Genomic DNA, 26818 nt, shown 5'->3' with positions numbered 1-26818 from the left:
CCATATTTCTCTTAACTTGTCTGGTTTAATCTAATCACAGCCCAGCTGACCTCAGAATTCACCAGTGTGGCTAACACTTTGAGATTCTTGAGAATTTATCCTTCTATCTTCCCGTTTTATTCCCAGTAAGTGTAAAATCTTGGTTTGGAGAAATGTCTCTTTTGCACACAAGAAGGGGACATAGATTAAGATGTTCACTGCAGATGGTGACTGCAGCCATGAAATTAAAAGATGCTTACTCCTTGGAAGAAAAGTTATGACCAAGCTGCATAGCATATTCTAAAGCAGAGACATTACTTTGCCAACAAAGGTCTATCTAGTCAAAGCTATGGTTTTTCCAGTAGTCATGTATGGATGCGAGAGTTGGACTGAGAAGAAAGCTGAGTGCCAAAGAATTGATGCTTTTGAACTGTGGTGTTGGAGAAGACTCTTGAGAGTCCCTTGGACTGCAAGGAGATCCAAGCAGTCCATTCTAAAGGAGATCAGTCCTGGGTGTTCTTTGGAAGGAATGATGCTAAAGCTGAAACTCCAGTACTTTGGCCACCTCACGTGAAGAGTTGACTCATTGGAAAAGACTCTGATGCTGGGAAGGATCGGGGGCAGGAGGAGAAGGGGACGACAGAGGACGAGATGGCTGGATGGCATCACTGACTCGATGGACGCGAGTCTGAGTGAACTTCGGGAGTTGGTGATGGACAGGGAGGCCTGGCGTGCTGCAATTCATGGGGTCGCAAAGAGTTGGACACGACTGAGCGACTGAACTGAACTGAACTGAAGATGTTCAACGTCCCTTCACCCCTAGGTGCTTCTCTGGCAGTGAGAATGGAAGAAAGTAGACCAAAGATGGTATATTCCAGCCCTCCAGACTCTCCTAGTTTCTTCCCCATCATTCTTAGCAGTGCACATCTTATCTCTCTGAACAACACTAATTCTTCCAGGATGTGGATTAAGTATCAGTCATCTTGCAGTGCCCACCCAAGCACCTTTGATATGGTAGAGGGTCAAGAAAATTGTTGAATGAGTGAAGCAATAAATAAGTAATGAATGGTTGTATCATTTTTATACAGTATTTTGTGTCTCTGCCTATCAGTGTCTGAATTCACCACCACACCATTGTCAGATTCCATTGTCATGTTTTATTGTGAATCAAAGGCAAAAATTAAATCCTCAGGTACATTTTTAAAGCAAAGGTTCCTCAACCTTTTTTCCAGTTGAATAGTTATACCAGGCTTCTCCATTATTCAAAACAGAACTCTACTAAAAACCTGGATCTCAACGAGTTAAAAAAAAACAAAACTCCTTACCTTTTAACTTTTAAACTTTCTATTTTTACATCATTTTAGAGTCACATGCAGTTATAAGAAATAATGTAAAGACATCCTGTGTATCCTTAACCCAGTTTCCCCCAGTGGTAACAGTTTGGAAGTACAGTACAATATCACAACCAGGAAATTGACACTGATATAATCCACTGAGTTTATTCAGATTCTGCCAGTTTTACATGCACTAGTGTGTGTCTGTGTGTGCACTAGCATGTGTGTGAATATAAATGACACAGATCCTTTAAAGCCAAGAAACATCATGGTTTAAAAAAAAACTATGCCTTTGTAATAATGATTTCCTTTTTAAGTAAGTCATTTCAAAAGTGTTTTTCTCATTTGTATTGTCTCTGTTTGGAGTATCCAACTTACCTGCCTGTTCTCAATGTAACAAAGTGTGGTTTTTTGGCATACTTACTCTGTAGCTGAACTAGCAGCAGCTGTGGTTGGAGTTGGACCTCCTTCCCTGCCCCTCCTCATTGCAGGTCAGCACACATACACACACTCTCAGATTTTCTGCTGCTTACCTTTCTTTATGCTTGAGTACCTTGCTGACAAGTGCTAATAACAAAATACCCAGAGAGAGTCCAGCTGAAGTTAGCATACATTAAACATTCTGAACTTGTCCTTTTGCTCATAGATTGTGCATAATTAATAATTAAACAGTTTCTGTTGTAATGGGTTGACCTTCCTGAACCGTTCATTATTCACAAGGCAAAGGCATCACTCAAACTTTCTTCCTGTTGTCCTTCACTGTTCCCTAGCTTGCTGCCTGCTTGTGCTGCAGTTGTTTAGCACAAGGGACTGGCCGGGCAGTTCACAAAACCTCTGAGACTTGAAGGCTGTACTCCGTGATGACCAGAATTGCTTACTGAAATGGCCACAGCAGTTTTTAATACAACAGTTGTCTATTCTGTAACAAGATCCAGCTTGTGTCCCTTTAAGCAGGACACTAAAAGTTGATTTGGGACCAGAATCTCAGGTCATGACTTGTGGTTAAGGTTGTATCCACTGTTTTTGTTCCATACCTCTGTGCTTAGAAGTTCAACAGAGAAGTATCCCACAGAAGCCCTCATGGTGAGGTGTGGCACCTAAGCTCCTAAAAACAGTGACGTCTGTTAACAATTTAGAGTCTGTTTCAGCCAGTGCTGAGCTGTTGGTGTAACTGCTTCTCTAATTTGTGTTTACATTTTTAGAATGTATTTTTTTCTTCATTTTGCCTGAACCTGTGTTTCACAGAGAACATTTCTAATAAGTAGCAGCAAAAGTAGCAGGACTTTAGAGATGCTCTGAACACTTGGGCATGGTTCTCTCTTGCTCTAAGGTAGATGACTGCTTGCCCTACCTGGGGGCCATGGAGACGCTGGAGCAGCTTTCCTGTGAGCCTCCCCATCCCCTTTGCACAGATTGGAATTAGATAACAAAATAGATAGGTTCTTGGAGATTTTTTTTAACATCTTGATCTAAACTAACTTCTAATTTTACTTGCTTTTAAGCTTGTTTTTAAACAAGAAAGTATACCTGGAAAAATCCTTCAGCGTGGTGACTGCTGCTGGGTCTGTCTGTTTCTTTGGGGTGTTAACAGCCTACATGCTTTTGTGGATTTGGAGGAGGCTCTCCGAGGACTCCCTGCCTCCAGTTTACATGTAGCATTCTTGACACCCACCCACCCGGGCGCTAGTCAGTCTTCTGTATCTCAGAAAATTCTCCTCTGAGATACACAAGAGACATAGATTTTAAAATGAAAAGCAGTATCTGGCATTATGCATTAGAATAAGAGATTAGAATTTCCCCTGCATCTTTGATGACTGATTCTTTCCAGGCACCACTGCTATGAAAATCCACTTGGTGGTTCTGCAAAGTCGACTTGTGCTGGCATTTTCACAAGTGAAATAAATTATTCATGGGTACCACCCAGTGTTCCTTAGTTTTATATTATGAAGAACTTAACAGGCTACAATATCAGGTCTTAAATAAAATTAACTACCCATGCAAAGATGTCACAGTTCCCTCGTTTTGTTTCTCATCCATGTTAAAATGACATCTTCATCAAGTTGCCTATAGTTCATCAATTTACTCTTGGTATCATACTTTGAAATGAGGCCCACATCAGCATCACGTTTTACACCAGGATCTTTGTAGAAAACCAGTGTAGAATTTTAACCATCTTGGTAAATATTCAGCCACATTAAGACACTAAGCTTTTATTTTCCTAAACATTCATCTTAAAGCAACTGCTACTCAAATACTTCCAGTACTACCACATCCCCAAAAATTTCAGAAAGCAATGACTTAGAAAAAATTAACTACCTGGTCAGAGTCCATAATTTTTGTACCTCAGACTTTGAAGTATCTTTTTGCTAACAGTATTTGAGGCAGTAAAAAGTCACTTCTTGAACTGGGCCTTGTAGAATCTCGCAGGTTGGTGATATATATGGCTTTCCTAAAACAGACGGGGCTGAAATTGGTATCATGTTTTATTTTTGCTCTTCAAACTGATAGGACTTCCGTGACCGTTTTATAGTTCCTGTAGTGAGGGCTTGTCGTGTTGCCGTATGCCTTGTTTCTTTTGAGCAGACCACTCCATCAGCCCCCCATTTTTCACGTCCTCTCTATGTAATGCCTGCATGTAATCCCTTGAACTAGGCAAGATTTTATTTCGCTCCCATTTTCCTTTGTTTTCTTTTCCTCTTGGAAGCCTTTCTCTACTGATGAGAATTTTAACTTTATGATTACTAGCCTACCTCTCCTCTGGATGAACAGTCAATTCAAAGAGGACAGATATGCAAAAACTAAGAAACATTTGGTTCACGTTCCTTTTTTAAAAAAAAAAAAAAACACCTCTTTGGGATTTTTTTTTGGGGGGGGCTGCTTTGACCCGCTCAGTTCCTTTTGATTTAATTGTATTTTCCACCAGTTTCCAATTGTTTGAATTGGAAACAAAGCCTTAATAAGAGTTCTAGTTAATTTTCTGTCTTGTAATTACCGATCTCATTTTTCTGATAATTGGCCACAGCAATTATATGTATATTTACTAATCACAGAGGAGGCTGTGCAATTGTATCTATCTGCCACCATTGATAATGACACGCATATTGCAGAGGTGCTTTTATCATCTTCTTTTTTCCACTACATCAAAGCTATTTCCTCTCGTTCTCAATAATGAATACATGCATGCATTTGACACAGTTGTGTGCTAGAGAAATTGTTTGGCTCCCACCAAATGCTGCATGCTCTGAGTTTCTTGCCTGCAGCGCTAGAAGGTTGTATGTAATGATATATTGCTCATCCAAATGGCCAAAGCACTCCAAAGCACAGTGAGATTAAAATAAGTCATTCCTCTGTTAATTTAAATAGGTGCATGTATCATACTTTGCAGGGCACTTTGTGTGGGGATGTCAGGGAGGAAAAAAGCCGCCGAAAGGTATTTTTAATAGCAAATGAGAATAGATGAGAATAGAGTCATTTGCAGCTGCCTACTTTATGTGGCTCTCTTGTTCCAACTGTAGGTCTAATGAGATGACTGTTAAAGTACTCTGCAGTGTAATTTCATTACATCCTGAGCTGTTACACTATAAACACAGTGGCACTCTCTGTCATTCTTGGAAAGACTCCTAAATTCTTAAAGCCTTCCTTTGCAAATGGTCATGGGGTTTGCTCGCTGTGTTACATGGCGATTGTGGTTTGTTGCTGTGTCGTTTCCTGCCCTGTTGAGTGACTCCCATCCCCACCCTAGTTCTGCCAGTGGTCAAGGTGGGCGTTTTTCATGGCGTCCTTAATTCACTGGCTTTCTCTTGTGATGAGTTTGCCTAAACTAGCAAATAGGCCAAAATTATTTTTTAGTAAACAGCTCTTCCCCTTTCAAAGCTTTTCTGTTAAAATGAAAAGAAAAAAAAAAAAAAAACTCTGACCCACATGACTCAGTTAAAGGCAAGCAGTTAAGAGCAACTGAATATAATAATAAATGTAAATAAAAAGGAAAGTGTAAATAAATAGCAAATCCAGGAAAAGAAACAAAGGTCAACAGAAGAATAATTTCACAGCTCTTTGTTAATTACACCACCATTTGTGTGTTACTTAAATAATCATTAATTTCTCATTTACACTTCCGTACCTTCTTTCCTACCCCGTGGCTATCATTGTCCTTTTTTCACCTCCCTTCCCTCTTTGCTCTCCTGTTTCTCACCATTATAAAATGTGTGTGGCTTTAAATTTGGCATTTTTACATAAACGTGAAAGAGAGTATAGATAGTTTTTTTTTAATTGGATGATGCCTTATTTTCCTTTCCACATGCTGGTGAATCCTTGTTATATAGTCATCTTTATTTGCTTCTTTGGGATGGGGGGTGGAGGGTATAAAGAAAGACAAGGAATTGCTGTGACTTTTGATGACTTGTTTTTCCTCCATCCCAGGATTCGCCCGTCCTTCCGGTTGGAGAGTTCTCCGAGCCATTTGTACATTTCATCACTCAGTGGTGAGCCTGTTTGCAAACATGCCATGCCCTCAATGTAAATGATACATGCCATTAACTCGGCAGCTCCGTGAGACCTTATGGCTCTCCCTGCTTCCTTTTGGAGACGGGAGGGACTTCGGGGGGCTTGGGCAGATGGGGCAGCAAAGCTGAAGGAATTGTTTAAATTATGTAAACGTTATTTACACACAGGGTCATAAACGTACTTTAGAGGCTTTTTCCTGTTTTAATAAACTTCTGAGAATAGGCTACTTCTTTGAGCACAGATACTGTTGCTATTCAGTTGTTTTGTTTTGTTTTGTTTAAGAAATACACAATTTTATAGCCCCTGATGCACAGACATGTGAAGCTTATTTTTATTAATGGGACCTCAAGTTACCCATAAAAATGCCTGTCACGTAGTGGAAGCAGAGTAGTTTATTAATTCATTGGATTTTCGGTAAATAACTTTTATCTTTGGTTATATTTTAGACAAAATACTGGTGTCCCATTTCAGTGAATTTTGATGTTAGAGAGGGTATGAAAACGTGGTTCCATTAGGCCCACTTTAACCTTTGTAAATACTGAAAACCACAGGATTTAGATCAAAGGGGGCACAGAATCTCTGAGTCTCTAGGCAACCCCTTGTCGTTTTACATCTGAGGAAACAGGTGTAAGGGTTCTTCTCCAGCCGTCTGCCTTTTTCTTCCGTTACCCCTTTCACATCATCCCCTCTCCCCTGCTGGGACACACCCTGTGGCCCTGGAAGGCCCAGCTCCCCCACTGCCACCCTTCTGCCTGCTCCCTCGCCCTGACATGGAGAGGGAGGGGGAGGGAGCAGGAACCTGGGAGCACGGAGACCACCGTCCCAAAGCAGGAGACACGACTGATCGGAAGCTGTTCTGCACATTCTGGAACTCCTTCCTGACTGCCTTTACTTCTCTTTCCCTCCTTCCTAAAGTCCTCATTTCATCACGCCTTCAGAATCACGACCACTAGTGGAAGACGAGCCCCTCGTTCCTGTGGTGCCACAAGAGGTCCACTCAGGAGTCCTTGCTAACCCGCAATGGCTGAACACTCTCCCCTCCTCCCCCCGCCCCCCCGCCCCGTGAGCCATCTGATGATGATGCTCAAGTGAAACCAAGAAATATTCCTTAATATAAATGTCAAGCTTTATCACCTTTTTGACTAAGTGTAATATGTTACCTCTTAATAAAAATGTCTTATGTAGTTTATATTCCATAGAAAAAATATGTGGGGGAGAGATTTTTAACCCCCAACTTCTAAAATTTTTATTAGTGCTATTTCTGTTTATTTAAAATACTTATATAATATTCCATAGCTTGTAAAAACTAATTTCATTCTGCACACATTTTATTTACAAAACATGCCATGTTGTTAAAAAGCATACATATTGGTTAAACACTGGAATCCTTAGCTCATTAATACTAGAACCGTTATCTAGAAATATGTATTAAGTCTTTATTTTCTTTATGTGGAATTCCTAGTAACAGAAGCACATGATGGAAATGTCCCATTTTGAAATGTACACACTGGAAAACCATGCAATTCCTGAGCTGCCTAGAGCGCTGGGTTTGGGCATCACCTGCTCAGAGATGTTGGGTTTGTGCCCTGACCACCCTGCTTTTCTCGCTGTGTGGTCTGGGACCAACCTGGGGGTGGGGCCCATTCTGAGCAGATAGGGCCTTGCCTGCCTTCTGTCCAAAAAAATTGATCAGCTGTTATGTTAAAGTTTTATGGAGACAGAGGGAGGGATAACCTGTGTTGAAATTTCCACAGATGTCAAGCTGAAACAGAAATGATAGTGGGTAATAGCCTTGTTTTCCCAAGAGATACAGCTACTTTGGAATGTCAGATTAGGAGTGTTACCAGATCCACTGGTGAGACAGCTTGAATTACTTGCTAATGGATGCAGTATTTGAGAGGTGCATATGGTTATTTATAGGGAAGGCAAATGTCCTCGATGTCATTAACAGTTCGTAACTACGGTTCTTATTTACCAAATGATCATTAGGTCTCTACTTTAAAAAAAAAAAATGCCGTCAGCAAATGCAGAGATTGTATGTTTGTTTGTTTTTTCTTGCTTGTTTGAGGTTCACTCATATGAAGAAAAAGTGTCTATGATTTTCCAGGTAGCAGAAGCAGCAATCTCTTTTCATGACTTCATCCCACAGATACTGAGTTTAGTATGAATTGGCCATCAGTAGGCAGCTTACCCATGGCTACCTCAGTCCCCCGAGTGGATGCTTCATCACCTGGCTACGTGCATGTTGCAGCTACTAATTATGCCTGTTGTATGTCAGATGAAATATTTTGCAAGAGGAATGTGATTCTTTAAGCAAACTTAACTTCCCCACAGCTGTTTAATGAGTTATCAACTTGCAGAAAACCCAAAATAAATGAAAGACAAGATAATGTAATAACCCATTTATAATTTTGTAGCATTACCTAGATGTCTGACCTCTTTTATATATGACTTGTTGTTCAGAGTAGTAATGAAGGAATGAGATGTTTTCTCATTTGACCTGATCGTCATATTTCTTTTATTATTGTCTTATCCCAGTTACCAAAAAAGAAGTATATTATTCCCCAAATTTATTTGAAATGATTGATAACCAAGTCAGGAAGAGAACATTGCTGCTTTTTTTCATAATTCGTTTCAAAAGTAGAATTAGGATAAATTTAAATTGATTATTTATCTGTATTATAAGAGTAACTCCAAAACAAACAAAAAAAACTTTGTATTTTTGATTCATGAGCTTCCCCCCAAACCTGGTTATTTGAAGGCCAAAATAAACAAACAAGAATCCATGCTAATGCTTTGGCCAAGAATTAAACGTGGTAAATTTTGAAAACATTCAAATTCCAGAACAGATAGCTAGTGGTGGGAATTATTGCACAAATTTACAAGTGATACAGATAATGTGAGTTTTTCTCTTACAGCATGCGAAAGCAGCCGAAAGAAAGGCCGGCACCTGAGGAACTGATGGTAAGTAGATGTTTTTTAGATACAGATTTAAAGTATCCACAGGCTCCAGAAAGCCAGTATAATTTACTTCATTTGGGTGGGTGCTCTTGAAGCTCACATCCTCAAAGAGTAGTTTTCACTTTTTAAAAACCCATCACCATTTTGAAGCTTCATGCAGAATCCTTTGCCTTTGCCTCACACTCAAGGGTCACAAGTTAATCTAGGTTACTCCTTGTCCTTATTTGCTATTACAGCTTCTCAGAATTCAGAGGCTTGGTAACAGAAAAGAGAGTCAGCATATTAAGTTTTTAGTGCAATCCTAGAGGAAATTCTGAATGTGGTGTGGTGTCCTCTTGGATTCATGTAGAATGAAATTAGATTGACTGTAAAAGATCAAATTAATGTGAATCTTTAGTCTTTCCTCAGAAAGAGGCAACTGTAAGGCTGCAAGTGCTGTGTTCTCAGCTCCAAGGCCGCTTTCTTTGATTACAAATGACAGTTCTTATTCAAGCAGGGAGAGGAACAGAGTCGTTCCCTAACAAATTCCCAAATGGTCATTTATTTAGTGCAGATTGTTGATTTGACAATGCACAAGCTGTTAGAATAACGTTAGCATCGAGCATTGGTAAATAATAATTATAGTCTACTCTTTCTGATGTTTTGCATACCATTCCTTGTCTCTAGATTATTGCAATCAGGATGAATTCTGATCAGTTTTCTCTCACCACTTTAAATAGTAAGCATTTTATGATATCAATTCAACGGTTTTTAGCCTTTGTATTTCATCCTTGTAAATACTCTAAACACCCAAACTTCTGTGTAATACAGTTTTTATCCCCAAATATAATATAGCAGTATGCTTCCCTTTTACATCATATGTGCTTTCCAGGAAGGTAGTTTTCTTCTTCATGTTACCCCTGGAGCAAAATCTCAGTTTTCAGGGTAGTTTCAAGTTAAAGTTCACCCCTAAAACCCCTGCAATTTATAACTGTGCAGGTTGCATGTCTAGAATAAACTCATCTCTTTTTTTTCCTTTTTTTTTTGATGGGGAGGTCTCTGATGGTTGGGAAATTCATGCAGTTAGTCACATTTGAGGAAACTTGGAACAGGTTCTAGAGATGGAGACCCATTTACCTTGTACATTATCATGCTATGGCTGGATAGCTCAGCTATTAAAACAAAGGAATAGGGTTTCATAAAACAGATATATATTTGTAAACGCATGTTTCAATGCTGCAGTGAGTTGGCCACTTATAAATAAAACATCTACAGATCATACATACACTCATAAATGCATCCGGATGTCTGTGTTGGTGGGGAACACCACTCCAGGGTGGCAAGTCATAAAGACAAGGCTGAAGGGCGCGTCCTGTCAGTGCCTTGGAAGCAAGCCTACGTGGCTGGCTGTGTGTGTGCAGAGAGACAAGGGAGACATATTCTGATATATTTCTTTACAACTATACACCCTGCTGTGTGCTGTCCCACATTTTTAATTAATAAACATCAATAAATCAATAAGATACAATGAAAAATTTAGTCACAGGAAGCACCATCCTATAGTTAATTTAACATTATTTCTGGTACTGCTCACAGTATGATTTGAGTGAGCTTATTCCCCTAGGTGTAGCAGTAGTGAGGCACACCCTGCCTTAGGACAGCCTCGGTGAGGGCACAGGAACAAAGAAGTGTGTGTGACACTTCTGCAGTCGAGGGAGTTGAGCCCAAATATTGGACCCCCTAGGGGATAAGAAAGAAAGAGGGCTGTTCCTGGCTTGGGGAACCTGAGTCACATCCTAGGGATCCCCTTAAAGGAGCCAGTCTCTCTCTTCCTTCTAACATAGTAATGGCTTTAATTTTTCCTTTTCTCTCTCCGTCTACAACCTATTTGGCGGTGCTCCCATCTGGAAGCTGAGAGCATTCTCTGGAATGCATGAACTGTAGAGCCCATTTGTCACTGTGGGTGGGGGCCTGCCTTTCACAGAAAGAGCAGTTTATCTCCCAAGCCCGGTGACTCCAGCCAGCAGGATACCAACATGGTCTGCACAGCTTGGGCCACATCGGCTGTGAAGACTGCAGGATTGCTGAGATTTCCCTATGGGCCTGCATTTTCTAGATCAAAGGGAGAACTTCAGAGGTGAAGTTGGACAGAAATATCGAAAGTTACAGGCTCGTCAAGAAACTCTTACATGAACTTGAGTGTGTCCCTGACAAGTCTCAGCCTTAGTAAATGAGAATGTAGGGAGAGGTGTGCCGAATCACCCACACCTCTGGGCCTGGGCTGTGCATGTGGTGAGTGCTCAGGTGGTTTTTGTCATTTTATTTGGGGCAGTCGCCTTACATACAAGAATACTTGAGTCCTAAAAATCATCATCTTTGCAGTTTTTGACCATGTCATTCTTAAAAGATGAAATGTAAAAACTCAGGTTTAGGCTCTAGAGTGTTAAGACTCATTTAGCCATTTAGCTATTTAATTCTCTCTGCTTTGCATGGTTATTCCTAAGATGGCTACAGTTTTTCTGTTCTAAGTGGAAATGTCTTAAAATTGGAACAAGAAATTCCCTTGATGTTTACATTTGGGGGAGGCCAGCCAGGATCTGCAGGAACTGGTACTGTTTTCTGGCACGCAGCCCTTAAACTACATAAAGAATTAACTCAGAATTCTCATCATTGGCATCCACATCAGCTTGAGAGATCTCAGAAGCAGGCAGACAACTAAGTTCGGTAGATACATACAGACTGTTACGTGCAGAGTCCTGTGCTAGACTCAGCAGAAGATACAAGGGTACGCCTCACACATACAGTGTTGCAGAGGGTAAGGCACCTGTGCAAGTAACTAGAATAAACTAACTACAGAAAAGAACTGCAGAAGTCTGTGGGGATCCACAAAAATGGGGAAAAGCTATATGGGGAAGGTAGCATTTGAAAAGGGGGTTGGATTGAATTTTAATAGAGAGTTTGCAAGGAGTCATTCCAGGCAAAGGGAAGGATGGGCAAAGCATGAGTATGTCGAGTCCCCAGACCTTTTCAGAGCAATGTGAAACCTCCAGTGCTGCTGGAACAGGTATCCCATTGACACTGGCCTCTTGGAGTCACAGACCCGCAAAGGTTGGGTTCAGATAGGCAATATATTCACCACATGCTGGGCAATCTGTTAAGAAATTCCACTTCTAGTAGAAGGAACCCTAGTATCCAGGTCTGAAAACTTTGACTTGACATAGAAGCAGCCACCCAGCCATCAGTACCTTTTTCTTGAGTAAATTCTCCTGAGTGGACTCCTGCTCACTTATAGGGAAGTCCTTCATCTTTGGGGAAGGTCTTCCCTCTCCTCAGTGCCTTCAGAGTTATGTCCTGAGTAACTCTTCAAGTTATTGTTTAACGCTAATTATTGCTAACTTTAAGCAAAGGAAACTCAGCCACGCAGGCAGTGAGGAACATTCAGACAGATAGGAACCCCCACACATACACTCTTTCTGCTCCTCTGATGATGGTTCCATGAGTAACCCAATTTTAAGTCACCCTGATACAAAGCACAGAAAAGACCGTGCTGCCCCAGCTCTGTGACTGAAGGCCAGCAAAGTTAGCAAACTAAGTTTCCACACTGCAGAAACTCTGAGGAAGTGGCAGACAGTGTTCGGAGGCTTCAGACAGCCAAGCAAGGATGCTCCAGCTTCTGGAGGGAAAGGGCAGCCTCTGCCAGGCGGAAAGCGTTGATGGGATTGCACCAAGAGAGGAGAGGATGGTGATGTGCAGGCGGTGGGGAAGGTTTCCCAGTTTCAACCATCAAATTGAGGGAAGCAAAGCATTAAGCATCCTACCCCTGCGTTCAGGGAGAGAGACGACCTGAGGTGAAGGCATGGAGATGAAGAGGTGCATGGCTGGCTTGGCGATTCAGATTGTATGTTTACATATTTTTAAGTAAAAGGCACATGGTGAGCAACCTTTCTGTAGAGACCATTTGTATAAACCACAGAGAATTCCTTCTGAGGAATTAATCTTCCTTCCAGGTCCCTTTATAGTAAAGGTCAGGCTGATTTAGCAGAGAAGCCTCCCTTCCCTGGTCAGCTCCCCAGTCCCTCCCCACTCTCTGTGTCCTCATCTGAGAATGAAAGAGATGGACTAGACAAGCAGTGCTTGACCTAGGGTCAGTGACTTCCGGAAGTGTGTTAGAGCCCCTGAAATTACTCCAAGATCATATATGCTTGTGGGGATATGCGTTTTTTTTTTTTTTTTAAGAGAAATTCATGGTTGTCATCAGTTTTTCAAAGGGGGACTGTGACCCTAAGTGATTGTTCAGCTTCTCACTTCCTTCCCACTTTGATCACAGGAGCTCTGTAGCCAGGACCAGGCGAGCTGCTCCAGAGGGAGGGCCTTCATTTGGAGGGTGAAATGCTTGCTGGCATGGGGGAGGGAAGGAAAGGGATGGGCCCTCCCTGTGGGACTCGGGCCGGCCAGGCTTCCCACCAGCTGTCAGGCAGCCCTTTAACCTCTCAGCCTATCCTGAATGTGGGCCTTGACTCAAGCCAGAACGGTGTGGGCCGTGGGCACCTATGCAGTTACAATTTAGGTTCAGAGTGCTATAGATCCTTCTATGCATTTAGAATGTTTCCAGAAGCTTTCCATGTCTAAGCTCTATTTAATGGAATCTATGCATAGTAAGTAATCAGGTCAGAAGAAGCCACCTCCCGGTTTGAGATCAATCGCTGGCTAATACTTTATCTAGGCCACTTTATTATCTCATGCTGATCCGATTGCCATTCTCCTCCTCCTTTGTACCATGCGCTTCGGCTGTGGTACAAGTACGTATCACATACATATTAAAAACATATACCCATTCTATCTGTATGTAAATGTGTGAGGCACAGCTGGATATTGCAGAGGAGTTTGATTTACTAATAGTTATTATCTGTTCTAGCTGTTCAGTGGCAGAGAGAATTTCAGAGAAACAAGCTGGCGCAGAAATTGTCTTTATGCCGTTACTATACTGCTTTAGTAATTGTTTAAAAACATGGGTTTTCTCCTCAGGTTCCCATAATCATGCCTGGTACTTTGTGCATTTCCTGGTACATTCCAGAACAGGGCATCCTCGTTCAGCATTTCCTCAGGTTTGGTTTTCCACTCAGGCACCTGAGAAGAAACACAAGAGTGCAGTTTGCAATTGAAATTTGACATTTTGCTTAGAAAGCAAGTAAATAGCGGGGCTGCAAACCCCAGAGAAGCAAGTATGGGTCTTGCGGGAGGAGTGTCAGTTATAATCAAAATAGTGCTTTTAGAAAGATTTTTTTTCTCCCCCTTCATCTGAATTCCAGCAGCTGAAAACTTGAAGGCATCTCATTTCTCAGGAAAGGCTTTATGTACTGGAGGTGGTATTGTTTGGGGGCTAATAAACACCAAACTGTTCCAGAAAAAATCTGTTTAAACATTTAATTACTTGCAAAGACATGTTAACTTGTATAACTCCTCTAAATTACATTGTCACTGGTAGCTTTTCTGCTTATCCAAAACCTGATTATAATTACATTTTCAGATAGGCTGGTGCGTTGTTCTCTAAGCAAATCCAGGTATGCAATAAATTGGGCAGGGTCCCTTTTAAAAATCGGAAAAACCATCATGTTAGGATTTTTATCTCCAGCACTCAAATTCCAGTGTGACTTCTAGGTTCAGACCAAATGGCTTTATTATGGGACTCAAACCCACAGAATACACTGAATGGTTAGGGAGATGACTATAGTCAGGCTGTTGCAATAGGGAGAATGTTTCTTAGTGAGGAGTGTCTCGAAGCAAAGGGAGGGAGCCAAGGTTATGGAGGCAAGTGAACCAGGGAGTTAGCCGCCAGCCTTACGGAAGGATGGACAGGGGTCTTATCTCTGTGAGAACAGCTGGTCTTTGGAGCTAACCCGGGAGTAGGGAGATGCCTTACTTGTTACTGCTTTCTGGGAGCCTAGGACTCAGATAAAATTCAGCATTATCACCATATTCTACTAACTGGACCAAAGATGAAATTCCACTTTATTTTGGTCCAGTGCTTCCTGAGTCCCTAAGCACAAAAATGAGGAAAGGCACATTTCCACACACATACCCCCTTGCCCAGTGCTCATGGACCATGTGCTTGTAATCTAAGCTTTTTAAGCTACTAGTGATGGTTTAATAAGTGATCTGAACTTGGTGGTAGTTTACTCCCTTTAGCTAGTTTGCTGCATCACATCACGTGGACCATGTATTAAAAATAGACCCTTAGGGCCAGACTTCCACGTGTGTCTAGCCACCAGTTCTTGCAGACACCATTTTTGCTTTTGGTTTTTCTTGGGGAAGTGCATATCAGCTCATTGGCCAAGTCACTCCAGATTTGCAGAGGGAAACTGGATAATATTGACACTTCAACTAAATATTTTCTCCGAGCACAAAAGATATCACAGAAGCCCGGGGGCTCCACATAGGGTCCATTTGACAACCACGTAATGAATTTTTTATTATTATTATTTTCAAGTTTTAAAGGCCATTAAAATCATCTGTTTTGTGTCTGCTTATAAATAGGAAGGCACTAGTAAGAAGTTGATTTTAGTTTTTAATTGCACATAATTACAACGGCAGAATCACTGTCTGGATGCTTGAGATCACACTGAATCAGACAGCTTTAATTTGAATTTTTGATGACATGTTAGCACTTCAGCGAGAACAGAGAGATTATAACCCCAGAAAGTAAGCTTTGTTTTTTCATGGATGTGACTGCTTAATCTTTTCACCAGACTTTAGCAGATAAATGCATGTGTATACGTGTGAATGTATTTGTATATATGCACGTAGCCAGAGATATACAGACAGATAAAGATCTGTCATTCCTTGATCTTAGTGATCTGACAGTTTTAATTTCCCTGTTAAGGGTAACTTTTTTCCTCCATCAGTCAAGTCCGATCTCTTAATATGGTGTTGATGTGCCTGTTTAAGACTGCGATTTTTGAACTCCTGCCTGCGAGTCTTCTTTCTTATTTTACTGAGCTGACTGCCATCTTCCCAGCATCGTTTCAGGGCCCAGTGTGGCTGCACAGCCCTGGCCACAGGAACAGTTTGATTGCCTCAGGTGCAGTGAAGTGCAGCAGTGGGGCCGCTCCAGTGTCCTGCCACACTCACCCAGGCTGAGCTGGGTCTTCTAAATGGACTATGCATTTGTTCCTCCTTGGAGGTTGCTCAGTTCACAGGGAGTTTCTGTTATTTGGGTGGTGGCCTCAGCCTAGAACGCCCTCCTCTCCACTGTCCTGAAACTTCTCCTTCCTCCTCCCTGCAGCTTTTCCCACTCCTCTGTTTCCCAGTGCTTGCTCCCTTCTCGGAATCCCTCCACCATTTACCGTTTCTAACTTGAAACAGCACTTCATCACATAAAATATATATTCGTGGTAGATTCACAGCTTGGTCCATGTGGTACAGAGGCTCCTAACTCATCAGAATCATGAGTGAGTTTTAAAAGAAACTGCCCAGATCCCAACCCAAGTCAGAGAATCTCTGGCATTTGGACCAGGGAGCAGGTTCTGGGGCTCTTTTTGTTGCTGCTGCTTTTAAAAACTGTCCAAGTGAAACTCACTGGTTTGACACCATTTTTTTCTCCTTACAACTAGATTGTGAGTTCCTTGAAAGAAGAGCCTGATCTTTAATTCAGTTCCTAGCCTAGTCGTATGTGGCTGTCCTTCAGGCGTGTTCTCTGTTCTGACTAAAAGGAGAGGAAAGCACTGTTGATTATTCTTTACATGTGCCACTCATTCTAATTCATTGTGATAAAACACTGTATTAGACATAAAGACAAATGTGACGTCGTGTGTCCCTGTTCTCTAGGAACTCAGAGTGAAGTTGGGGAAACTCACCCAAAAGCAAGCCAGCCTGGGCTCTGATATTCAGGATGAGTTAGGATGGCCACACCAGAACTACATGGTCTGATCAGAGATTCTTGTTTGACTTTCTGCTATGAGAGGTCATGTGGGAAAATCATTTGGTGCCAAAATAATAGAATTTCTGGGATATCACATTGTTTGCTTGGATACCATTCTCAGCTTTTAACGACCAGTACAGCCAGACCAATCAGAGCAGGCACCAGGGCTCTGCTGTCCACCCTGGAAGGACAGGAAGAGCAAGAAAGTGTGAAGCAGGCCTTGTTCAGAGCACCTGTGATCTTTGGCGTGTGTTCTGACCACTTGAGAATTCACCTTTGACAGTTTGTTCCCAGTCACAAGGTCATTAGAGAGTCAAGACTTAGAGGAGACCACCTGGCCAGCGCCGTCTTTTTCAGGTTAGATTGATGGCAGGGGACCCCAAGGTCTTCTGTCTATCACCATGTCAGATGTGGGCCACCCTGCTCCCCAGTCCTTGGGAATAATAGATTAGGCTGAAAACTCCAGAGTCATTCAGCCACTTGTGGGGGGGAATATAAAACAGTCCTGAAGCCCAGTCTCTGTGGCAGGAACCGCTACTGAAAGCAGCACACTTGTTTCCCTGTAGTCAGTCAGTTCAGTCAGTTCATTGCTTAGGCGTGTCCAACTCTCTGCACCCCATGAACCGCAGCACGCCAGGCCTCCCTGTCCATCCCCAGCTCCCAGAGTTTACCCAAACTCATGTCCATCAAGTTGGTGATGCCATCCAGCCATCTCATCCTCTGTCGCCCCCTTCTCCTCCTGCCCCCAATCCCTCCCAGCATCAGAGTCTTTTCCAATGAGTCAACTCTTTGCATCAGGTGGCCAAAGTATTGGAGTTTCAGCTTCAGCATCAGTCCTTCCAATGAACACCCAGGGCTGATCTCCTTTAGGATGGACTGGTTGGATCTCCTTGCAGTCCAAGAGACTCTCAAGAGCCTTCTCCAGCACCACAGTTCAAAAGCATCAATTCTTCGGTGCTCAGCTTTCTTCACAGTCCAACCCTCACATCCATACATAACCACTGGAAAAACCATAGCCTTGACTAGATGGACCTTTGTTGGCAAAGTAATGTCTCTGCTTTTGAATATGCTATCTAGGTTGGTCATAATGTTCTTTCCAAGGAGTAAGCGTCTTTTAATTTCATGGCTGCAGTCACCATCTGCAGTGATTTTGGAGCCCAAAAAAATAAAGTCTGCCACTGTTTCCACTGTTTCCCCATCTATTTCCTGGAAGTACATGTTCTCCTATAAGTACACTCCAATAAGGGCTTCCCTGGTGGCTCAGGGGTAAAGAACCCACCAGCCAATGCAGGAGACACACGTTTGATCCCTGGGTCGGGGAGATCTTCTGGAGGAGGAATTCACAACCCACACCAGTATTCTGGCCTGGGAAATCCCATGGACAGAGAAGCCTGGTGGACTACAGTCCATGGGGTCGTAAAAAGTTGGACACAACTTAGCAACCAAACAACAATATCAATAGCACTCCAATAAATCGATGCAGTACTTATCAATAATGAATGAATCTACCCAGGAATTTCAAGGGCTGGAAAGTTATTAGAAGCCACCTATTTACAGTTGTAACCAGCTGGATTTGTTTAATGGGTTGTTTGCTTTTTAATTTGTAGCAGTTTCAACAGAGACCTTGGGGGACCAGGAGCTGTGTGGTTTCAGTGAGGCCTTCTGTAGACAGCTATTTGGGGGGTCAGATCTGCCTGCAGATAACTTGAGGTTCACTTAGCCATTTAAGAGACTGCAGAAAGGCAGCGGAGACATTTGGGCCTTCTGTCCTCTATTTAATTTTCAAGATTAGAATTAAACATTAGGCCATGGTCTACCGAGAGACATTTGCCGGTGCATGGACTAGTTTCTTTCCAGTATCCTGGTTTACTGTTTCTCCGCTCTCTTAAATATAAATGGTCACTGATTCTGAAGTAGGAGAATAAGTTACCATTCGTTTATTCGTGCAAAGGTTCCCTCAACACAAATAAAAATGGAATTTTCAAATGTAACCCGATTAACTCTTTTAATTGTATACCGATAGCCTGTGTGTGTCGCAGCGCCCTCAAACTGCTTCTGAATGACCCGCATCTCTTTCTAAACTTGGGGTTGGGGGAGGGGGGTTCAGTGAATAGGAGGACTTTCTCATTGTGGAACTAGTGTGGAGCTGACAAAAATTTGTATACATAGGGTACATTTTTCCACTTAAGAGGGCTGTGCTGAGACATTTTTAATTGGATTTTCATGGTGATTGACAGCATTTGATTATGACAGTAACTTTATTTGGCTGGACTGCTTTAGCCTCTTGTTCAGATTTTTCCATCAAAGCTCCTTTTTATCCTCTGAATCCCCAGTGGAGCAGCAGTCATTGTGGAAGAGCCTTTTAGCACCTTTGTTGTGGCCATCCCTGGTGATGATTGGGCCCAGCTGGTAGCAGATAAGAAAATGTTCCTTTCACAAAGAGGCTGTCTCTCCCGCCTCTGTGGTTTCAATAATTTTAAGAGCCCCCAAAACCTGTTGAGGATTAGAAGTAGCTTTAGATGTGAAATGAGTGTTAAGTATTAGTAATCGGGAGATTAGGGCCCCAGGGACAATGAGAAATAAACAACTGCAATTAAGGCAAATCTGCCGATGTAAACAAAATTTAGCAGAAACAGATGCCCTAACCATTTTGGGGGCTTGATTTGAGGGCACTAAGGAATCGATTTTTGTCTTGTTTACACTTTCAAACCCCTGTGATATACTGGAAGGCTGAATATTTCATACAGCCTGATTTTAGTTAATTTTTTTTTTCAGTGCCTCACAGTAGGTGCCTCTCTGCTCGCAGTGACCAGGCCTGAGTTTATTCAGCATTCACAGGGAGCAGCTAATTGTCTATGAAGGGCCCCCGTGTTTAAATGGGCTTGACAGGAATTTAAATTTTGTTTCAATCAACCCCTGTGCTCACAGCCTGCTCCAGTTTCTAATTTTTAAATTAAACATGATTTTTTTTTTTTTTTTTTTTTTTTTTTTAAGCCACAGGCTTGCCTCTGGAATACTCTCGCTCTCAGGAAGGCAAATCAGCAGCCCTGGAATGCTGGCGTTTGCCGGGCTTGAGGCGCCAGCTCCAGGGTTGGACAGTTCTTTCTCCTAAACAAGCTTTTCCTTCCCCTGTCAGGGAGGTCAGCAGAGCCCTGGCTGGGCAGCTCGGCTTCCTGCCTCTGGAAATGGCCCCCTTTCCAGCTTACCTGTGCAGGCAGCAGTGCGTGTCATCTGGAAAGTGGGTTAAGTACCAAAGGCAGGCATGAGGCTAGCTTCTTGGGGGCCGGCTGAATTGTAACACACTGCACGTCTGGTGCAGATTTGTATTTCAGCAGCCTCTTCTGCTCTTGTGAGACAGAAAGAGAATGTCACACCTGTGCATCTCAGCACACACCCACCCTTCTTTGTTGAGTGTCTACTCTGGGCAGAGCGTCCTGCCTGATGCCGAGGAAACAGTTTGTCAATCTTGCCTCCTGCCTTCAACCAGCTTCCAGTCTAGCAAGGAATATGAGGACATGAACAGCCAAGCACAGGACAGATAGACTCACAAAGGCCCTCCTGCACCTACTCCTGCCCACCTTCACCTGGCCCTCCACCTCACTATGCTCCAGTACACGCAGCCTGTGCCCTAACAGTCTGACAGTCCATTAACGCATGAGACATTCTCACACGGTCATATCTTTGCGTGTGCCATTTCTTCCATCAAGAATGCGCTTTCCTTACACCCATGTGGTGACCTCCTACTCGGCCTGCAAAACCCAACTGGCTCAGCCTCTGAAGCTTTGCCAGGCCTCCTGCAGTAGGGCTGCTGGCTGCCCGTTGTGTGTCACCCTTCTTTCTGGCCGAGTACCTCTATCAGTGCTTTTTTCACTCTTTATGGCAGTAATGTAACAGGCCATAAGCAAGACCACGGGTTCCTAGAGGAAAAGATCAGGTCATCTTTATCTTTGTACCTCAGCTTTAGCCCAATCCCTAGCCCCACGTTGAATGCTCAATAAATAATTATTGAACTGAAGTGATATGAATTTAACAGGTACAGTGAGCTCTGAGAAAGATTTCTTCCAGCCAGGGTTGCCTGGGAGGCTTTGTGAATGGGGTCACAACTGAGCCACGCGTTGCAGGACATTGGGGTATTTTTGTGAGTGTATTACTCTCTGCACATACGTGAGACACAGCTTATATCTAATATACACACTAGTCAAAATCCATACTATACCTATTTTCTCTGAAATTACTTGAAATTGGAGCAACTGTTGTATACAGCTTGTGGCTGCAGATAAATTCAGAAAGTCTTCTAATTTTTAACCTTAAAGAAAGAAAAGCTTTACTTTAGAGAGAAAAATTAAGCTTAATAGATCACAGTTTTAAATATGCAGGTATTGACAGAGATCTTTTGTATATCTTCCTCATTTGACATTCACACAAACACTATGAAGATTATTCTTATGTTTTACTGATACATTGAACTGGGGCTCAGAGAGGATAATTGACTTGCCTAGAGTCACACAGCCAGGGAGAATATAGGACTGTTCTGCATACATCAAAGCTAATATGTATTGGTGCATAGTGGGCAGAGGGTTGTTATTATGGTTGTGACAGTTGCAGCTAAGACAATCCAAAACAAAACTAAAACAGACACCCCACAAAGAAACATAGAATGTCAACAGTTTGTGCTTGTTCATCCTTCCAGGATGCTTACTCAGCTCACCCCTTCTGTTCCCCTCCACCTTGGCCTCATCCTGCATCTGGAGGGCTGTGGTTGGAGCAGAGAGCTGGTGTCTGGACACAGCGGCTGGGGCCTGGCTGGGACCTAAACCTCAGTGCAAATTAAGCAAGCAGGAAGAGAGGAAGTAATCGCCAGCGGCTTGCACCTGTCTGTTGTTTCTCTGAAGGGAAGCTGTGAAAATTTGTGAGCTCTTCCTGCTTTTTGGCTTCATCAGTCTATGGCAAAAACTGAAGGCAGAGCGTGTTCTGCAGTTTATCTGGCCACAAAACCTCTCCTTTTTAGTTTACTATCACAATTATAGAAATGAGCAGCTTCTAAGTGATATCACTCTTTGAGTTTGGGAGAAATTTCTTTTAACTCAGCAAACCTTACTGAGCACGTTCTATATGCAGAATAGGTTGCTAGGTGCTATAGTTTAGTGCTACTCAGATACAGACCATGGACTAATGGTAATACCTGAACAGTTTCTTGAACACAAGATGAGGAGTTTGTGCTAGAATATAAATCAAGCACGTATGGAGGTTTTCTATTTAATTCACCTGACAGTTTGTTATAGCAAAAATTTTCTCTGTAAAGAAGCCGTGTGCTGATTTACTTCGTGGCATAGCTTCTTATCTTCTTGCAAACTAGTAGCAAGTGGCTCCCAGACCACTTACTTGAGTTGCACAGCTGTGGGATACAGAGACTGATGAAACAGCAGTCTTGCCCTCCAGGAGCTTAACAGTGTGGTGAGGAAGACACTGCGTCCCCTGCAGTCAGTCTTGTCCGACTCTCTGCAACCCTGCAGACTGTAGCCCTCCAGGCTCCTCTGTCCATGGGATTTCCCAGGCAAGAATGCTGGTGTGGATTGCCATTTCCTTCTCCAGGGGATCTTTCTGACCCGGGGATCAAACCCGTGCCTCCTGCCTTGGCAGGCGGGTTCTTTACCACTGAGCCAGCCAGCAAAATACAAGGCACAAAGTAGCTGTTCAGTAATCTCTCTTGACTGGATGATCAAAAAGAACTAAATAAAAGACACTCTTCAGAAGGAGAAAAAAAATTCACAAACAGTGTATCTGATAAGGGATTAATATCCAAAATATATAAAGAACTCATACAACTCAAAAGCAAGAAAAACAAACCAATTTAAAAATAGGCAAAGGAGGACTTCCCTGGTGGCCCAGTGGTTAAGAACTTGCCTACCAATGCAGGGGAAATGGGTTCAACCCCTGGTCCAGGAAGATTCCACATGCTACAGGGCAACTAAGCCATGTGTCGACCCCTGCTCACTACAACTGGAGAAAGCCTGTGCACCGCAGTGAAGACCCAGTGCATCCATAAATAAATAATAAAAATTTACAATAAGTTAAATAGGCAAAGCACCTAAATAGACGCTTTTCCAAAGAAGCTATACAAATGGCCAGCAAGTACATCACTAATTATGGAGGGAAATGAAAATCACAACCACAGTGAACATATCACCCCATGTCTGTTAGAATGGCTGTCATCAAAAAGAGAGAAGTGTTGGTAAGGATATGGAGAAAAGGAACCCTGTGTAGTGTTGGTAGGATTGCAAACTGGTAAGGCTACTCTGGAAAACAATATGGAGCTTCCTTAAACAATGGGAAATAGGGCCATCATGTGATCCAGCATTTCCATTTCTGGGACTGTATCTGCAGGAAACAAAAACACCAAGTTCAAGAAATACCTGTACCCCCATGCTCATAGCGGCATTACTTACGACAGCCAACACATGGAAACAACGCAAGTGTCCATCAACAGATGAATAAGTAAAAAGGTTGTGAGACAGATACACATAAATACACAATGGAATATTATCCAGCCATAAAAAAGGAAATTCTGCCATTAGCAACAATGTGGATGAATCTTTAGGGCCTTACGGTGTTTGAGGTAAGTTAGACAATGACAAAGGCAAAATCTCATATGTGGAATCTTAAAAAAATATTTCATAGGAGAAAGATTTGTGGTGATTAGAGGCAGAGGAAGGGTGAATTGGATCAAGATGGTCAAAAGGTACAAACTTCCGGTTCTAAGATAAGTAAGTACTGGGGACGTGATGCACAAAGTAATAACTGTAGTTAACGTGATATATTTCAAAGTTGTTAAGAGAGTAAATCCTAAGTGTTCTCATTATAAGGAAAAAAACACTGGGGTTCCCTGATGGCCCAGTGGTAAAGAATCCACGTGCCAGTGCAGGAGACATGGCTTCAAGCCCTGGTCCTAGAAGACCCGACATGCTGCAGAACAGCTAAGCCCGTGCGCCTCAGCTGGTGAGCCTGTGCTCTGGAGCCCAGGGGCCACAGCTGCTGAGCCCATGAGCTGCAACTACTGAAGCCTGCATCCCCTAGAGTCTTTTCTGATCGTTCTAAGATCATGAGGAAGAATCTTGTCTCCTGGACAGCAGGGGAGGGGCTGACTGTGGGCAAGTAGTTAAAGCCTGGGGTGGCTGTACCGCCCCTCCAGAGTCCCAGCACCAGCCCCCAGCTGCTCAGCAGGAACCAGCGCATCCCTCCCCACCTCCCGACACTTTGCTTTCCCTCCACTCGCAGATTGTGACTTGCTCATAGGACTTGTCGTCGTTCAGTCGGTCAGTCGTGTTCAGCCCTTTGTGACCCCAAGGACTGCAATACACCAGGCTCTCCTGTCCTTCCCTATCTCCCAGAGTTTGCTCACACTCATGTCCGTTGAGTTGATGATCCCATGACCCCACCCGTTTCCATACCCATGGTTGTAGAAGTGGAAAGGTATGTGACTGACAACCAGCAGGACATACTCTGTCCTCTGTGTGTGAAGTCTGCAGAGGCCACAGATGGGCTCTCGATCTTCAAAGTGAGTCTGCTGTGAACATAAGATGAGAAGCAACGTGGCAGATTGGAAAGAACACTGATCTGGATTATCAGAAGACGTGATTTCAGGTACAGCCTCTGCCTGTCCTGGGTAATCAATGGTTACTTAGCTTAACTGAGCCTCAGCTTCTTCATCTGTAAAATGAGAGTTAATACCAATCTTGAAGGGTGGGTGTTTTCCCTACTAAAATAGTTTGTGAAAGTGTTTAAACTGTTAAGTGCTAAATATGTAGGGGCACTAAATCTTTCATCCTCTTTGGGTCATGATTTGTCTCATCTGATGTTCCTGGGCATTTTTGATCAGTAGCTTCTTGAAAGACAAATGTGTTCAGTGGAGCTTAATGCAATCTAGAACAAGTAAATATAAGTTAGACATTTTAGTAGTGTCTAATGAATTGGTAGTTTCTTAGGGATAGACCTTAGTTTTCTGAATGTTGAGCTTTAACCCAACTTTTTCACTCTCCTCTTTCACTTTCATCAAGAGGCTTTTTAGTTCCTCTTCACTTTCTGCAATAAGGATGGTATTATCTGCATATCTGAGGTTATTGATATTTCTCCTGGCAATCTTGATTCCAGCTTGTGTTTCTTCCAGCCCAGCGTTTCCATGATGTACTCTGCATATAAGTTAAATAAGCAGGGTGACAATTTACAGCCTTGACGTACTCCTTTTTCTATTTGGAACCAGTCTGTTGTTCCATGTCCAGTTCTAACTGTTGCTTCCTGACCTGCATATAGGTTTCTCAAGAGGCAGGTCAGGTGGTCTGGTATTCCCATCTCTTTCAGAATTTTCCAGTTTATTGTGATCCACACAGTCAAAGGCTTTGGCATAGTCAATAAAGCAGAAATAGATGTTTTTCTGGAACTCTCTTGCTTTTTTGATGATCCAGCAGATGTTGGCAATTTGATCTCTGGTTCCTCTGCCTTTCCTAACACCAGCTTGAACATCTGGAAGTTCACAGTTCACATATTGCTGAAGACTGGCTTAGAGAATTTTGAGCATTACTTGACTAGCGTGTGAGATGAGTGCAATTGTGTGGTAATTTGAGCATTCTTTGGCATTGCCTTTCTTTGGGATTGGAATGAAAACTGACCTTTTCCAGTCCTGTGGCCACTGCTGAATTTTCCAAATTTACTGGCATATTGAGTGCAGCACTTTCACAGCATCACCTTTCAGGATTTGAAATAGCTCCACTGGAATTCCATCACCTCCACTAGCTTTGTTCGTAGTGATGCTAAGGCCCACTTGACTTCACATTCCAGGATGTCTGGCTCTAGGTGAGTGATCACACCATTGTTATTATCTGGGTCATGAAGGTCTTTTTTGTACAGTTCCTCTGTGTATTCTTGCCATCTCTTCTTACTATCTCCTGCTTCTGTTAGGTCCATACCATTTCTGTCCTTTATCAAGCCCATCTTTGCATGAAATGTTCCCTTGGTATCTCTAATTTTCTTGAAGAGATCTCTAGTCTTTCCCATTCTGTTGTTTTCCTCTATTTCTTTGCATTGATCACTGAGGAAGGCTTTTTTATCTCCTCTATTTCTTTGCATTGATCACTGAGGAAGGCTTTTTTATCTCTCCTTGCTATTCTTTGGAACTCTGCATTCAGATGCTTATATCTTTCCTTTCCTCCTTTGCTTTTGGCTTCTCTTCTTTTCTCAGCTATTTGTAAGGCCTCCCCAGACAGACATTTTGCTTTTTTGCATTTCTTTTCCATGGGGATGGTCTTGATCCCTGCCTCCTGTACAATGTCACGAACCTCCGTCCATAGTTCATCAGGCACTCGATCTATCAGATCTAGTCCCTTAAATCTGTTTCTCACTTCCACTGTGTAGTCATAAGGGATTTGATTTAGGTCATACCTGAATGGTCTAGTGGTTTTCCTTTCTTCAATTTAAGTCTGAATTTGGCAATAAGGAGTTCATGATCTGAGCCACAGTCAGCTCCCGGTCTTGTTTTTGCTGACTGTATAGAGCTGCTCTATCTTTGGCTGCAAAGAATATAATCAATCTGATTTCGGTGTTGACCATCTGATGATGTCCATGTGTAGAGTCTTCTCTTGTGTTGTTGGAAGAGGGTATTTGCTATGACCAGTGTGTTCTCTTGGTAAAACTCTATTAGCCTTTGCCCTGCTTCTTTTTGTACTCCAAGGCCAAATTTGCCTGTTACTCCATGTATTTCTTGACTTCCTACTTTTGCATTCCAGTCCCCTGTAATGAAAAGGACATCTTTTTGGGGGTGTTAGTTCTAAAAGGTCTTGTAGGTCTTCATAGAACCATTCAACTTCAGCTTCTTCAGCGTTACTGGTTGGGGCATAGGCTTGGATCACCATGATATTGAATGGTTTGCCTTGGAAACAAACAGAGATCATTCTGTCATTTTTGAGATTGCATCTAAGTACTGCATTTCAGACTGTTTTGTTGACCATGATGGCTACTCCATTTCTTCTGAGGGATTCCTGCCCACAGTAGTAGATATAATGGTCATCTGAGTTAAATTAACCCATTCCAGTCCATTTTAGTTCACTTATTCCTAGAATGTCAACATTCACTCTTGCCATCTCCTGTTTGACCA

The 26818-nt window shown here is 42.6% G+C and overlaps 1 protein-coding gene across 3 annotated transcripts in view; it reads left to right on the top strand.

Annotated features, from left to right (window-relative positions):
* The window catches only part of LOC120860892 (dual specificity mitogen-activated protein kinase kinase 5), a 263217-nt gene that overhangs the window by 210487 nt on the left and 25912 nt on the right, over positions 1-26818 (top strand). For all 3 annotated transcript variants that reach the window (XM_040236605.1, XM_040236604.1, XM_040236606.1), the window contains 2 exons: positions 5733-5794; positions 8735-8780. In XM_040236605.1, the coding sequence (XP_040092539.1) occupies positions 5733-5794; positions 8735-8780 (108 nt within the window). The remainder of the gene's footprint in view (positions 1-5732; positions 5795-8734; positions 8781-26818) is intronic.

The sequence above is a fragment of the Oryx dammah genome, unplaced genomic scaffold (genome assembly GCF_014754425.2).
Source record: "Oryx dammah isolate SB20612 unplaced genomic scaffold, SCBI_Odam_1.1 HiC_scaffold_11209, whole genome shotgun sequence".
Classification (NCBI taxonomy): Eukaryota; Metazoa; Chordata; class Mammalia; order Artiodactyla; family Bovidae; genus Oryx; species Oryx dammah.
Note: the sequence above shows the minus strand (reverse complement) of the source record. Positions and strands in the feature narration are given on the sequence as shown.